We start from the raw sequence: 15,708 nt of genomic DNA on the forward strand, positions 1-15,708 counted from the left end.
ACACACACACACACACACACACACACACACACACACACACACACACACACATACACTAAGAAAAACAAACACACATATCAGATTTATTTCAAGTATGTATCTGCAGATAGAGGGAAACTCAAGCTTTTAAATACAAACAGCCAGGCAGTCAGGCCTTTGAGTCAAAGGCCACATGACAATATTCTCATAGCTTTATGATCCAAAAGCCCCTTTTTGGTTTTGTCAGTAATGAGGAAGATGGTGGCTTCACACACACATATATTTGGCTTGGATTGTACGGTTTTTCTGGCCTATTGTTAGCAACTGTGGCTCAAGTAAATCCTGTGATTGGAGGAGTGATCAGTGGAGAGTGTGACATATTAGCAGAAAGTATATTTTCATGGTATTCTTACAGCAGGTAAAACAGGCTTTTCTGTTATTTGAATGGCTCGTGCTCACAGCTGTGATATATTGTTGCCTGTGTGTATGAAGTTATGATCTGATTTGTTGTCGTGATATTTTTCATTTCTCCTCAGAAGGAGCGAGTGCAAGAACAGCTTTACTCACACACTGTTGACTTGCAATGTTGTGATTTATGGAACGCTACAACTCAGTTATTTTGAGAAAGTGACACAATTCTGACTAAGAATTCTCAACACCGAAAAGAAGTAGAAATGGAATAAATCCATATTTTCCAGTGGATGCATCATGGTGTAGTCATTCTCAGTCCAGCCATACAATGAGAATACTGCTGGTTTGAATTCAGGTTGGGCCTTTATTGGGGTCCAAAATGTGTGTTTGATCCCTCTAGATGTGACTGCATGATTGTCTTTCTGTTCATTTTTGATGCATTGGTGCTTTACAACACTGCATCCAGGCCTATGCATTGCGCGTGGTGATGGAAGGCTTGAATGATCTCATGAAGCTAAGATACTGAGGTAGAACCCCGAAATGCATTGAAGTTGAATTTAGGAAAGTCTCAGTCCCATTCTTGTGCATTTTGTTTCCGAGCCATCAGGAACAGCGTTCGTACTTTACAAAAACAACAGGAAAAGCATCAAGGCTCTGTATCTCCACACAGATTTTTTTTTTTTTAGATTTATTCTCTTAGGCAAAGTTAAGCGTGGCTATAATTTTCCCAGCACTGTTACACTGCGACTGTTTTCATCTCAGTAGTGTAAGATAACACCTGAGAAAGACTTCTTTGTTTTTGATTTTTTTTTCTTCTTCTGCTTCTTCCCAAAATGAACTGCATCAAATCACATCAACCACCTATTTCAGAGTCAGGGAGGACTCCAGAGAATCCATTACCAGCCATATTCAGAGGCCAAACGACTCTCAGAGAGAGCTTGTAAACAAGTTCATGATGCAGACTATTTTCCTCGGAATCTGTTTGCAACATTGGGGCTTATGGGTTACCGCCGTGACCTTCACACTGTTTCTCTGGGGGGCATCAATTTTTAAATCCAATTTCTGGTGGCCGAAAGTGTTTTTCAGGCTATTGTCTAGGCATGCCTACGCAAATTCACCCTCTTATTAACCCCCAACTCTGATAAGGTTTGAGACGAATTACAGAGATCTTTTGGGGATATCGCCGTCTAATTCCTGGGACCCGACGCAGAGGAGAAAAGGAACGGCGGAAGCGAGATGAGAGGACAGTGGTGGAGGTGTTGCGGCGTTTTTTTTTTGTTTTTTTTTTTTGGGAAGGTAGCGTCGGGTCACGCAGAAGAGGACGAGAGAGGGGCGGGCGGAGAAGAGGAGTCGAAAAGGGCAATTGGGGTGACGAGAGAAACCTGGAGAGAAGGGGCAGCGATGAAAGGTAAAAAGGTGAAGAAGGGAGGAGACAAAAGCAGAGGTGCAGAGTCGGGACAGAGGATGGGGAAGATGAGAGATGACAGGAGAAGAGAAGTGGAAGGACGAGCGAGAGGAATGGAGGGAGAGACGCAGGAAGAGAATGCCATCAGGGGGACTCGGGGGGGAGGAGAGAGGTTGTAGACTAAGAGACAGGGTGACACTGGGACGGGCTGAGAGAGGCGGAGAAGGACAGACAGCAACTTTATCTGACAGTTGCTACCTGTGCATGAAGCTAAATGTGATCATGAGGAAATTGCAATTAAACTGAAGGCATGTAAACAACTTAATCCACCACTTTTTTTTTTTTTTTTTTTTTTCCCCCCTTCCTCCCTTTAATCTCAGGTCATAGAGAGAGGGTACGCCATAGGATTAAAATGTGTGGAGAACTGTGAAATTAGCCGCATTATAGGGAGATCGTTCAGAGATGTAAACACCAGACGCTGACTAAACCTGCACGTCGGAGTTCTTCCAAATCCGAGCAGATTGCCCAGTGTTTTTGAGCTTTAATTTCAACAGCGACTATCTTCTTCATGGCTGGCAACGTTTTCATATCTGAGCGGGATTTCCGACATTGGACCCCGCCGAAAACGATAGACACGCATTTGCATTTTGTGAGGGCGGATTTTAAATTCGCTCGTTGACTATAGGAGAGAAGGCACATGACAATTAATTCAGTCAACATGCACTATGCAGAATGGCATTAAGATGGGTCTATTAAGATAAATCTTCCTCTGCTATACATGTAAACAGCTTAATCAAATTACTGTTCGAATCAAAGTCGGGTCGATAATTAGATTAGTGTACGATAATTAGATTAAAGTGTTTATGCAAACAAAGTCAGGTTATGCACATTAACACAGGATTAAAGAAAACTCAAAATAGGTCATTTGCTCCCCGCAGCCTTGAGGCATCTTCAACTTTTGCTCTGTATTATTCTCAACACTATGACAAGAGTTAAATCTCCATTATTTATTCAGGTTTTGTGTTTGTTTAACCGTCATCCCGACTGTTGCCTTTGGCTTGATGGAATTTCAAAACACTTTTGTTTTTTTGTTTTTTTTTTTTTTGTTTTCTGGGTAAAACTAACGCTCAATTTTTTTTTTTTTTAGTCATTTTGTATTCCAAACTGTTGGTGAAGGATTTTACTGCTCAAATGATCCAAATACATGCTGTGCTGTCTGAATTCACTTTTGAATTATTCCCTTTAAAAGATAAATAAACAAATAAAAACACGATGAAGCACTGCTCTACTCTCTCCATCTGGAATCCAGAGACATTTTCAGACTTAATTACAGGGAACCCATGTCATTACGACAGGGCAGTGTTTTTTATAGGTCACTGTTACTCGGCAGTGAAATTTGATATTTACCATTCCCTCAGCAAATAACCTTTCCAGGTGTAGCAAAGCCAGACCCGAGGGATCGGGCCAGAGGTTGAGGACCACTGGAGCACGATGTGTAGCTGCGCCAGGCCACAGCATATTAATTCTCCCATCATAAATACATTGTCCCTGTCAGTCCCTGGACTCCAGCCGGCCCTGTCCACTGGTATGAGCGTGCATTTCTGCTGGGCTTGTGTTTGCCTCTCTGTGTGTGTATGTGTGTGTTAGGACTGGAAATACGGTGGTTCAATCCCCCATCATACAGCCCAAATAGCCAGATTGGTGTGTGAGTGTGCTCGTCAATGGTTGGATGCTACAGATCACATAAGTGAGTTGAGATTGTATTTTGGACATTGATTTTATTTTTGAATTCCTAAAACAACTTGACCAATAAAACCAAATCTCAACACTGATCGATGACCCATGACTCCCACTTGTCGTACAGACATCTAGAGTTTGAAAAGATGTAAGGAATCATCCAAGTTTACAATGGCTTTTGGGAAAAAGACCGAGCTCAAAGAGAGGAGAGAGGAGGCCAAGTGACAGTCCATAAACCCTCGGGAGTGAAACAGAAAGGAAACAGAAAGAATCCGAGGAGAGAGAGATGTGGGAGTACAAAGACATATTTGAGACTTTATTGCCTGTTTCCTTGGTTTCTGCCAGACATGCACAGGCAGACAGACAACGAGACACGATTAACATGGTTGTTCTGCCATGACAAGCAAAACAGTTTAAACTACACATCATAATTTCTTTTGCTACTCACATCCTGGTGACCTTCTGAAGTAGTTAGTGTTTTATTTCATGCTGTCATTATCGCTACTATTTCTGTGTGAGGAAAAAAGATTTACTGCAGATTGCAATGTCAAGTTTGCCACGAGGGGATTAACTCCAAAATACTGTCTGGTTATTTATTGATAGTTGGATTCGTCTGTTGTTAAATATTTTCTGAGTATTTTGATTCAGCTGTTGATTTGCCGTCAGCCAGGTGAGCTGAGCTTCACTCCTGTCTCATTACTGACTTGGCTGCAAATACATACAAGGCATTTTCTTTTTTGTTTTGGTTTTATTTTTATTAGAGTTTCACAAAAGGTGTGAGGCGGGCATTAAGATACCAACACATTACTCATTGTTTTGCTGTCACAAAAACATTTATTTGTTTTGGTTGTTTTCAAAACATTAGTTTAAAGAAATGCAATATATGAAGTTTTTACAAAGTCACAATATATTGTGATGTATTACATTATAATATTTAATGTACAACAAATTGTTTCTTCTCCTTAGTATTGCTTTAAGCAGTTCTAATATATTAGAGTCGTCAGGTGTACTTTATGCTCAGCGCAGCCACATTATCAGAACATTTAATTTTCGAGTTTCCAATCAAAACCATTAATCTGTTACAACAACAGCCTCCGGTCTTTTCATATGATTTCAGCACCAATCCATTAAACTGTGTGCAGCGCAGAGTATTGGAATTGGTTGATAAGACCTTGTTTCCTAATGGCATCGTGGTTCTTTACTAAGATATGGACTTCAGACTCAAGATACACTCCTCCAAACTGAGAAAGGGTTAGATGCTGACCAAAGGGTTTTTCTTCACTATATGCTGATGTATCTAAAATGTTCTTGCTTGGGACCAAGATCCCTCAAGCAAACTGTGAAAACAATCCTCAGATTTGTGCAAAACAAGTCAATTTGTCATTGTAACACTCTCACAGTTTTAATCCTGCTTGCTAAATGTATGAATTATTTATGCCGGAGCGCTTTTTTTATTTATTTTTTTTCCTTCACAATATGGTTCACTGCCACCCACTCTGGCTTCTCTTTCCCAGGCCTCCAATGTCCAAAATGCTCGTTTTAAAAACACCTTGGCGCTCAAGGAAGAGGCGAGCGAGTGGGGAAGAAATTTAGATGAGATGAAGGGAAGGGGAGGGAGAGACAGAGCAGGGTCCTGTTGTGAACACTGATTACTCTCTGCCCACTTCAGATTGATGGAGAGTGACACAGCGGGCGTGCTCACGCAGGCACGAGCGCAGACGCACGCGGACGCATGAATACACAACGTATATAAACAATAACGCGCGCAGACACAAAGACACACGCACACGCGCGTTGAGAAGTTCTCTGTCTCTGTATGCTGATTGATGGCGGCTCCGCCAAGACTGCATTCAGTCCAACGCTCCTGCAGCGAGAATGTGCTCATTTCCTGCGTGTGCATTCAAGTGTATGAAGAGCTCTCTCTCTCTCTCTCTCTTTCTCTCTCTCTCTCTGTTTCCCTCTCTCTCTCTCCCCCGTGTGTTTGCTGTGCTGGTGTCTGTGTATGGCAGTTCCCACCTGTCTTAATTAGAGGAGGCTATTAAGACAGATTGCCTGATTAAGTAGCATGGCCCTTCTATTTAATGAATAGCTGCACACGTGCACTAACGAACACACACACACACACACACACACACACACACACACGCACACAAAAGTTCATATCGGTTGCTGTTGCCCACTGCATGATGACGGATGCAAGACTTTTACAAGTCACATAAGTTGCATTCTAAGAAGTGGCTGGTGTTGTGTACCTGCAGGATGTCACATTAAAACCTCATCAGCGTTGCATCGAGCTCCTGAACAGCTCGTGTCAAAATAAAAGTGCGGAGAATGTTAATGCCTCCATATTTATAGTTGCATTTCACACCTAACAATCTGAAATAAACATCTCGCCGTCACATAGGGGCTCGGTTTGCTTGAAGTCTATTCTAATGATGGAGCAACCAGATGATATGGGAAACACGTGAGACACCCGTGAACGGGTGAGCACGCTGTTAATGCCAAGCAATTTAAAGTTTTTTACGTTAGAGTTCATCCCATCATCTCTAGATTGGATAGCAGTAATCAGTATAGAGTATAACATACTACAGGATAAACACACCACTGTGTTTGACCTTGGAGAATAAAATGTGTTGTTTTCAAACTCCACTTCAGTGTTGCATTACTGTTTTTGATTTTAAAAGTACATATTTTTCAATTTCAACTTTAAAGAAATGTGTAAATTGCTGCAAATTAATCATTTTATTACATGTGATGATTTTATTCTAATTATCTGCAATCAGCCTTCTGCGCATTCAGTTCATATTCACTTCAAATACACAAATCATTAACAAGGTGAACCACGATGAAGTATATCTTCGTCAATCTCCGTGTCGGCCTCTCACTCCACCACACATCCACTTCTCTTCTGTCATGCCTCCATCAATCTTTTCCCTCTTTTCACCTCCTGCTCCTTCATTTCCTCCCTCTCCCTGTCTTTCATTACCATAGTGCTATTGTATTAGCGGGCTGGCGGAGCGGCGGAGAGGCAGAGGGATGGATGGCGGGACGGTAGAGACGGAGATGGAGAGAGGGAGAGATGCTCTTTTGGTCTGGTGTATTTAATCAATTATGTTCTCTCACTCCCCCTGGCTACTCTCAACTTGATATCCTCTCTCTCTCTCACACACACACACACACGCTTTATCTCAGCATTTATTTCTCTCTTACCAACAGGAATTGTGGCTGAACATGAAAAATGGGGGGGCTTTCTTTCTTTTTCTTTTTTTTTTCTCATACCTGGTCAGATTGATCACTAAACTGGAGCTGTTGCACAGCTTCACAGCGAAAACCTCTGCGACCCTTGCTGCCGGTTATATCGCTAACAGGCTCCTGTGAAGTTTCAAGCACTAATTATAAAACATTTCCTAAAGGAGCACTGAAATCTATTGTGTTTCATTCAAAGGTTCTGCGCCTCGTAGAAACAATCATCAGGGGAAGCTTTCAGTTAGCAATTTACTTAATTTCACATTAGAGACATTTCCTTTCAAGACACATTTTCACACATTTGGGGAAAAAAAAAAAAAAAAAAAGCTGTTGCATGACTTTTTCAAAGCCCTTGTCAATATTTGTATCCTTCCTGCGGTTTGATGTAAAGAAGCCCTGCTAATGGTTCATATCTTAACAAAGCACTCTGTTCTATAGCACACTTCAACCGCAAAGTAGCTGATGCTCTAAGTAGCGGCTGTGGCTTCATTCACTGTAATTCAAGCCGCCGTCACTGTCAAACCACAAAGTAGGACACCCTTTCAGACCACAGTGTTTAAAAAAAAGTCATTGGAGCCCATCTGAAGATGATCTATAATACCTCAGGGCTGCTCTGAAGTGCTTTTATACCAGATATCTTGGGAGAACACTTAACGGTCACAGGCAGAAACCATCAGCATAGATGAATGGTTTAATAATGCATCGCAAATCGTCCACACGGGGAAGATCGGTGAGCTTCTCAGTGTTTTTATTTATTTATTTATTTATTCATCTTCAACGATCACGTTTTCCCGCTCCAAGCTCCGTTGTCACTCTCAGTTATCCATATATGCAGTAAATAAACATACATGGTTGAGGTTTTCTCTGCATTGTTATTAAGGCCTTTGAAAGACCTTTAAGAGAGGAGTTTTTATCTCTGAAGCACTTGTTGATGCAAAGAGGAAGAGAAGGAGCGCCGGCTATTATATGAATACCGCCTGGTGACCTTTGTTGCGCTGCTTGCTTGTTGCTTTCACTTTCAATATTCCTACAAGAGAGATTCCTCTCTGATCATGGCTTCATCCTGGAGCTTCGACTTGCTAAGTGCTTCCTAAGCGTGTACTTACAGTTTTTTTTTTCTTTAATACTGTAACTCACTTCTCATATTGACTCATGATTTAATTCCTGTTTTAATTTTTAAACAGGTAAAATGTGCACACGATCGACTATTGGGAGAAATGTCGTGGCAGGGAGTTACAAAGAAAAAAAAAGATGTGAAAACATGAATAATGTTTGTCTAAAAAGTACATTTTAAAAAATATTTAGATGAGTCTGAAGACATGAAAAAAGTAATATAGTTAAGAGAAGAATAGCTTGTGGGAAAGTAAGACACAAACTGAAGCGTTTACTCTCACACATTGTTTTAGTTAACTGGTAAAACGATCACCCAAGGAGATGTTCTTCTTCTCTTGTCTTTGTCAGTTACATCATAACTCAGAAACATTAGTGTTGCTAAGCTCAAAACATGCCTTTTCCAAAGAGACACGTAAACGTCCTCTCAAATATCTTCAGAGAAGGGTGTTGCGGGGAACCCGAAGCCGCAGAGGGTTGCAGAGACGCTGTTGCGCTCACCTCATTATGACTCGATCGCACATGTCAGGCGATGCATCAGGAAGCAAGTGTCAAAGAAAACCTCAGTGACAGGCCCGTTGTCCCTGTTGGACCCATGCGTGCAGGCAAACCCAGAGAAGGATAGCAGCACCCTTTACTACATCTAGGACGTCATTTCCAAAGTTTGCAGAATTCATTGAGACTTGAGGAACAAGATCTCTGTTGAGATACCTGCGAGCCAAAGTCGGTTAACGTCACACAGAGTTCGCTGAAATAATGTGAAGATAGAATAAAATTTGTATTTGTTGTGGCTGCCCTTTGCTTTTAAGTTGATTCAGGTATCTTAGAGAAGTTGTCAGTGTCGGTCTGAGGGTTTAGGCTCCACTTGCTTCTGTCTCTTCGTGTAATTTCAGCCTGAAACAGTGATGTTGAGATGTGGGCTCGGCGGGGGTCACGCCATCTGTTGCAGCACTCGTCCTTCTTTCAGATCCTCTCGTCATGGAATAGAGATCTTTTTCTCTGACTTGTCTCCAGAAGAGTTCGGGACCAGTGAGCCGGTCTGATGCCTTTATAGCTTGAAACCTTCACGCTATTCCAGGGGTTAATACGTTATGATCATTGTTACAGTGCCACAGACACAAGCTGTCACATTCTCATGTTCGGGGCTTGTTTTCCAAATGGTTTGTATATTTCAGTTATCCCTTGAAAGCGGCTTCTTCCTGCTGTTACAGATATTAAAAATGCATCATAAACTTTAGTTTGCATACCACAGAGACAACGATATTCAATTATTCACCATGATAAAATACTCTCATTTACAGAATTATGAAAGGTATTTTTTTCTCCTGTCATGGCCGACCTAATGTGTATTTATTTAAATGAAAATTTGAATGAATCGTGCATAAGTGCTTCATTAAAAAAAAGAAGAAAAAAAAACGTGAGCTCAGTGTGTTTGCTGTATTTCTGTAGAGACCCCTTCGTCTGTTGGAGAATCACAGTTTTTTCTTAAGATTTTGGAGAACTTTCCCCATCTATGTTCTCAGTTTGTTTGCTTGTGGCTTTTGATTTTGTTGCATAATGTGATATAATGTTCGTTGTTGTGCATCAGTGAATTTTTGCAGGGTAGAATTAAGGCAAAAGAAAGAACACTCCAGAATAAACCCTTCAACCTTAAACATTTTTTATTTAAATCAAAAGATATGTCAATTTTTTTTTTTTTTATCTAGCTTGCTGTAATCTCCAATGAAGAATTCCATTTTTCATTAGTGTAGATTTATTATATGTAAAATAAATATTTTAAAATCTATCGCATTGGCTTTGCCCAGATCCTTTGTGATGAATATATTACTGAATTTATTTGCATTTCAAAATTCAAAATTGTCTTGTTTGAAAACAGTAAATTGGACTGACTGCCCAGTCCATCTGATAGAATAATCAAACATCTATTTACGGCAGTGTACTCAATTTAAAGTTCATTTCATCATACTTTGAGTCTATACTGAAAAATGAATCCTTCTCTCTATGTAAAGTATGGTGTGTGTTTTCCGTAGTGTAGCTAACATAATCGAACGCAGTTATTGAGCAGCTTTAATGATTTAGCACAAATTAACCATGTAGCGACATTGCTGTTCCTCTTTTACTGATGGTCAGGAGACATGAAACCTCGTTCTGTAGCCGTGGGACCGCATTGTTGTATCTGCACCATTGAGTGTGAATCAGGTGTGTATGTGTGTGTGCGTGCGTGTGACTAATAGCAGATATCAGAGAATCCTACTGATCTAGGGCACAAGGTGACCCCTCACTATGCATTCACTTACACACACACACACACACGCACACACACCTTCTAAAACACCTACTCAGCAGTCCTGTGCTCCACTTTTTTACCACCGTTATTACAGGGCAGTCCGTACAGTATATTGCCGCTACCCGTGTGTGCGTGTGTGTGTGTGTGTGTGTGTTTGATCCATTGTTGTGTCCACGTGTCTTGGTGTTAATGGTTTATATAACAAGACAAGTGAACATGTGAGAGCGGTCCACTCCGCTCTTAACACCATTTATATGTGCACAGCTGTGTCTTCCATAAAACAGCCAAGGTGATACTACTAAAAATATCTCTATGGAAATGGAACAAGAGGGAGAGCAAAAGAAGAAAAAAAAAGCACCTGTTGGTGAAGATGAAAGCATCGCATACATCAAAAAGCTGATGTATGGAAGGGGGGTTGCTGCCAGCAAGAGATTGTATTTCAGCCTCAGATATTTGAAGTCGTGCTGGAACAAGGGTGTTTTATTCTCCAAGTGTCAAGCGTGAAGCACTCACTTCCTCTAATGCTGCTAGCGGTGACCCAACCCTCTCCACTCTGCCAACCGCACCAGCCTCGTTCATCTCCTCAGTCAATTAGGGGATCTTATCCTCACCACTTGATGAAAGTGTTGCAAATTGGGACCGATCTGCCAGTGCGGCTCGCCATCAAAGCCTCAGTAAAGCTTGCTTAAATGCAAAAAAAAACTGAATATTGTTAAAAGTGGTACATTGCAAGCCTTAACATTTGAGTGGTTTCCATATATTTTCATATTTTGAAATCCTGGTGTATGATGTAATGTAGTTGTGTACCAAAAAAACTAATAAATTGATGAATATATTGATGAATTATGTTGCATTCTGACAAGGTTCAACACCAAATAGTAACTACAGCAGCAAGAAGGTACCATGAGATTTGAGTTTGATTTCAGAGTTTCCTGAGTTGGGCCTTCCAACCACCTGGGGAAATCTCCAAGTTAGGAATGAATAAGAAACACACCATTCCGTACTTCATTAGGAGCAAGTGAGATACCCTTGAGTATGCCACAAATGTTCCAGTTACTCCAATGGAACTGCTGAATCAGACTGGTTATATTAGCTTGTGAAGGCCAGGCACTGCATGTAATTCACTCTGTACACGCACGCACACACACATACACACACAGGAAGTTTAAGGCGTAATCAAGACACTAAATAAGTGGCATTATTTCGCACATGCCCTATAGAAATAGATTAAATGTTGCCTTCTTTGGTGAACTCACTTTCTCAGAGGGCTGATACCACCGACGTTTTTCAGGAACGTTGCTAAGTGCCACAGCCGACCTTTGTTGTCATGGTTACCCAAAGTAAAGGTTCAAAATGGGTGCAATAATTACATGGGCACATAATGGTTTGGACATAATGACACATTATGGATGTGGCATATGTACCGTCAGTGTGTCATTTGCCACAGGGTCCGCTCTTCAGCTGAATTATTTTTATTGCAGGGGAAGAAAATAAATTGAACACCCCAGTCACAGTGATTGAATATTTATATTTCACCAGAAGGCTGCACTAAAAAGTATCTTCAAGTTTAAGCGAGGCAGGGATGCCAACTCGCGCTGCAATTAACGGCCTCACATGCTTTTATGGCGAGTAGTAATTTTTGGTTGAATGTTGGATTTCCTGTACTGTTTTAACATTAAAAATTGTTAATGGATATTGCGATCAATAGCTAATAAATGACATTTGGCAAGAAATTATAGTCACAGGCGTAAATCTTTCTGGATAACTTGCGACCATCACATATTGTCTGTTGGCTTCAGCTCCCTGCGACCCTGAAAAGGTCAAGCGGCTTAGAAAATGAATAAATGAAGGCGTGACAAGCAACGCTAACACAACTTAAACCTTTGTTAGTATTGCTGATGGATTTGATCATGTGTTTTCTGAACAGTTCACCACTGTCAGTGTTTTTAATGCAAAGAATTGTTGGGAAAAAATGAGTTGACTTCATTTCCTCACCTCTGTTGTTGTGATATCAGTTGGCTTTGCCACATCCAAACTTTGCACCAAAACAAACATGATTAGCGTCTTCCCCTCAAGACAAAGATTTATTTATTTCATTATTTTTTTTAACCTTCATTGTGGATGATGTGTGCCCACACTTTTATCTTTAAAAGAACCATTTCAAATTGAAGTCCTTCAGGAGTGAGGCAAGATGTCCAAGATGGGATTAAGTTAAGAAAAAAAAAAAAAAAAAAAAAAAAAGCTAAAGAAGGTCTTCTAAATGTGTTTGTGTATTTGCACTGGTTTATTAAAACATGTTCTTTTTTTGTCTGTTTCCTAGGTTGTCTGGCAGTAATGTCCCCTCTCCTATTGTCAGTAACAAAAACTGGCTGCGGCTGCATTTTGTGACCGATAGCAACCACCGTTACCGAGGTTTCAGCGCACATTATCAAGGTAAGACGGGTAAAGGCCCGCTCTCACAGGATAAATGCACTTCCGTCACACAGAACAGTTTGAAAAAGTGATAAATGTGAAAAATCTCCAGATGCCTCTTCATGACAATAATTACAAAGTACTATTTCTGCTTTCTTTTTCTTATTCATTTTATTTCTTTCTGTTTACCCCTGACAGTTTTCTTCCCCATCAACACCCCCTCTAGCTCCTTTTAATTACGCTTGTTGAGTCCAATCGTCTTTTTTCCTCTCCCCTCGCTGTCTCCATCTCTCTGCATCTTCCTCCGTGTCTCTCTGTCCCTCCCCTCCGTTCGGCTCGCTCTCTTCTGGTCTTTCCCTTTTGTTTTTTTTTTTTGTTTTTTTCTTTTTTTCTCGGGTACTGCTCATCGCCGTACACTGAGATTTCTTTGACACAAAAACTAACCGGTGGAAAACATTAGGAAATTCATTTGGCAGCGTTCGTGTCCCACAACAGCGATAATGAGAGCTGAGTGTTTGGAACAACAGCGCAGTCAGGCCGGAAGAGATGATATTCTTTATTTGCACTTTACTTGTTTCTCATTCTCTCCTGCGTTGAGATTTCGTCCCAGATCAGCGTTTTCTTTTTGACATGAAGTCTGTGTAACTTTAAACACTATCGAACGCTGTCAGTGAATCTCTTATCCCTGGTGTGTGAAGACTTTTTGCCAGCATAGGATATGCAGATTTCTGTATTTCCTTCGCCAGAGGCATGTGATACTTTTGCAACACAGCTGGAGACTTTTGTGTGGTGTAAATAAAGTATCAGGAGGTGATTTTTAGAGCTGGTATGAAATATTCAAAGAAGAAACAATGGTACAATGCAATCACAATATTGGAAGACATTTTTTGGGATATATATTAATATTGGGAGAGAATTGAAATAATCATGCTGTTGTGAACTCAGAGCCGTCCGAGAGTCCGTGGAGGTCAAGCATTCAATATTGACCTCAGCTTTGCTCTTTGTACACAGAGATTTTACCAATTTCTTGGAATCATCTGATCTGTGCTTTTCACTGAGTCTCATTATTATCATTCTGTGAATTTCTACCACAATTCTAACCTTCTACAAATTGGCGAGCCTCTGCCCTCTCTCTATTCACGGCCGGTGTTCTGAGCGACCTGTGGCGGTTCACCTGATTATTTAAACCACTTATCACCACAACCTTGTGTTGTCCCTGCATTTTACACACATTCTCCGGCCAGTCAGGGGAGCGGGATGAACTAATGAAGCCAGATTGCCGAGAGATAAATTGTCTTCCAAGACAGATGACCAAGTCCAATCAACCCGAGGAACTTCCCTTTAGTTGCCCCTGAAACTAAATTCTCTGTCCACAACAACTGCAAACTGTGTTATTTCCTGACACGTGTGGGCATACAGCACCAGCACCAGCACTGGTCGTGCTTGACACCAAAATTGCACCGTGCCACTTAATTAGAAGTGACACACTCCCCGCCGTGCTTCGGTTTCCTCTTCAGCACATCTGAGTTTGCGCCAAGTCAGTATAACGCTCAGCACTGGGATGGAGGAAACAAAAAAAAAAAAAGGTGTGTGCACCTGTGTCCACTCAGCATTCCGCACACGTGCCGTCTGTAAAATATGGTCATTTCTGGACAGTTACTGCAGAAATAATTACTTTGATACGACAGGCCGATCCTTTTCCTTTTTTTTTCCTCAAATACAGCGGCGTACTATCCTGACACACTGGTCAGCGCTGCGGTTTCTTTCTTTAGCAAACATGATCTTTTGCGCATTACTTCGGGGCACCAAATAGCTTTGAAGTAATATTTGTTGCTTTCTGGTCTCCCTTCGTAGATTTCCTCACATAAAAATTCATGATATGAGAAAGTGCTTTTTGAAGTCGAAAAGTGAAAACGCCGAGATTGACAGGAGCGCATTTAATATAAAAATACAGTTTTATAACTTGTAATATAAAAGTTCTCAACCCATTTAACAAATCGTACATGAAATTACACAGTTCTGTGTGCATATAAGTGACTGAGTGCATTTAAAAATGTCTACAGCGCCAATTAAATATGTTGACAAGAGGCTCCTGCTGTCTGAGCAGATTCCAGCTGCTCGGATGCATTACTCACTTCATATATATATATATATATATATATATATATATATATATATAAGGAAATGATTCCTCATGAGCTCCTGATCTCTTCACTGGCCACATGTGACTCTGGTTGATATGGACATAGAGTCATTTCCTATTTGATTTAATTCAGTGGTATGATCATGGTGCCTAACGGACCTTTGACTATATCCATATAAGTGTTCACAAAGTATAGTCTGTGCAACAAATAAGTGAATTTGTAAGTCTAATCATCCAAGATGTGTCAGTCAAGATAAAAATAGTGGAGGAAACACTGCACACGACACTAGCACATAAATGCTGAAAGAACAATGAGCACCAACAATATGTATTCATTTCTAAAGCAAGATAAGTGACCCTAAAGATGCCTGGTTCATGCAATTGATGGGAAATCTAATCAACATTTTACACATTTTACACATAGCCTGTAGCAGGGGATGGATTATAAACAGTTCATGTGTATTTGAAAGCCATTTTTACACAATATATACTGATAAGGCTTGAATGTAGGAAGAAAAAAAGTTGTTTTGTATTGAGCCTTTCAACAGGCGGTGCAGAAAAATCACCCTCAGTACTTCCCTTGTTCACATCAGCAGATGCTTTTTGTGAACAACACGGTCAAGAGGTTTGAGTGTTTTTAAAGGTCACAGTGGCTTTACAGCTTGGCCTCATCCTCTTTTATTGATCGTGCTCTGGGTTTGTTAACTCCAATTAGCTTTCCGTGGAGTCATTAGCCAAGAGGTCCAGTTACTTTTCCCATCGCTGCTGAAAAAAAATCAACAAAAAAAATGATATTATTGTTTATATGGTATTAGAGTAACCTCATTGTGTTTGTCTGCAGTTGTGACTAATAAATGCAGAACACTTCCTCAGGATTCGTTTTTTTTTCTTGCCATAAGCAGAGTAGAGAGTGGAAAACCAATTAATGATTCACAATGATCACAGGCAGTCTTTAAGGTTTAAAGATAACCTTTTGAA

At 40.6% G+C, this 15,708-nt stretch overlaps 1 protein-coding gene across 2 annotated transcripts in view; it reads left to right on the top strand.

Moving 5' to 3' along the window:
* The window catches only part of csmd3b (CUB and Sushi multiple domains 3b), a 337,669-nt gene that overhangs the window by 180,891 nt on the left and 141,070 nt on the right, over nucleotides 1-15,708 (top strand). For both annotated transcript variants that reach the window (XM_030120514.1, XM_030120513.1), the window contains exon 8: nucleotides 12,496-12,608. In XM_030120514.1, coding sequence (XP_029976374.1) covers nucleotides 12,496-12,608 — 113 coding nt within the window. The remainder of the gene's footprint in view (nucleotides 1-12,495; nucleotides 12,609-15,708) is intronic.

This window comes from Salarias fasciatus, chromosome 22 (assembly GCF_902148845.1).
Source record: "Salarias fasciatus chromosome 22, fSalaFa1.1, whole genome shotgun sequence".
NCBI lineage: Eukaryota > Metazoa > Chordata > Actinopteri > Blenniiformes > Blenniidae > Salarias > Salarias fasciatus.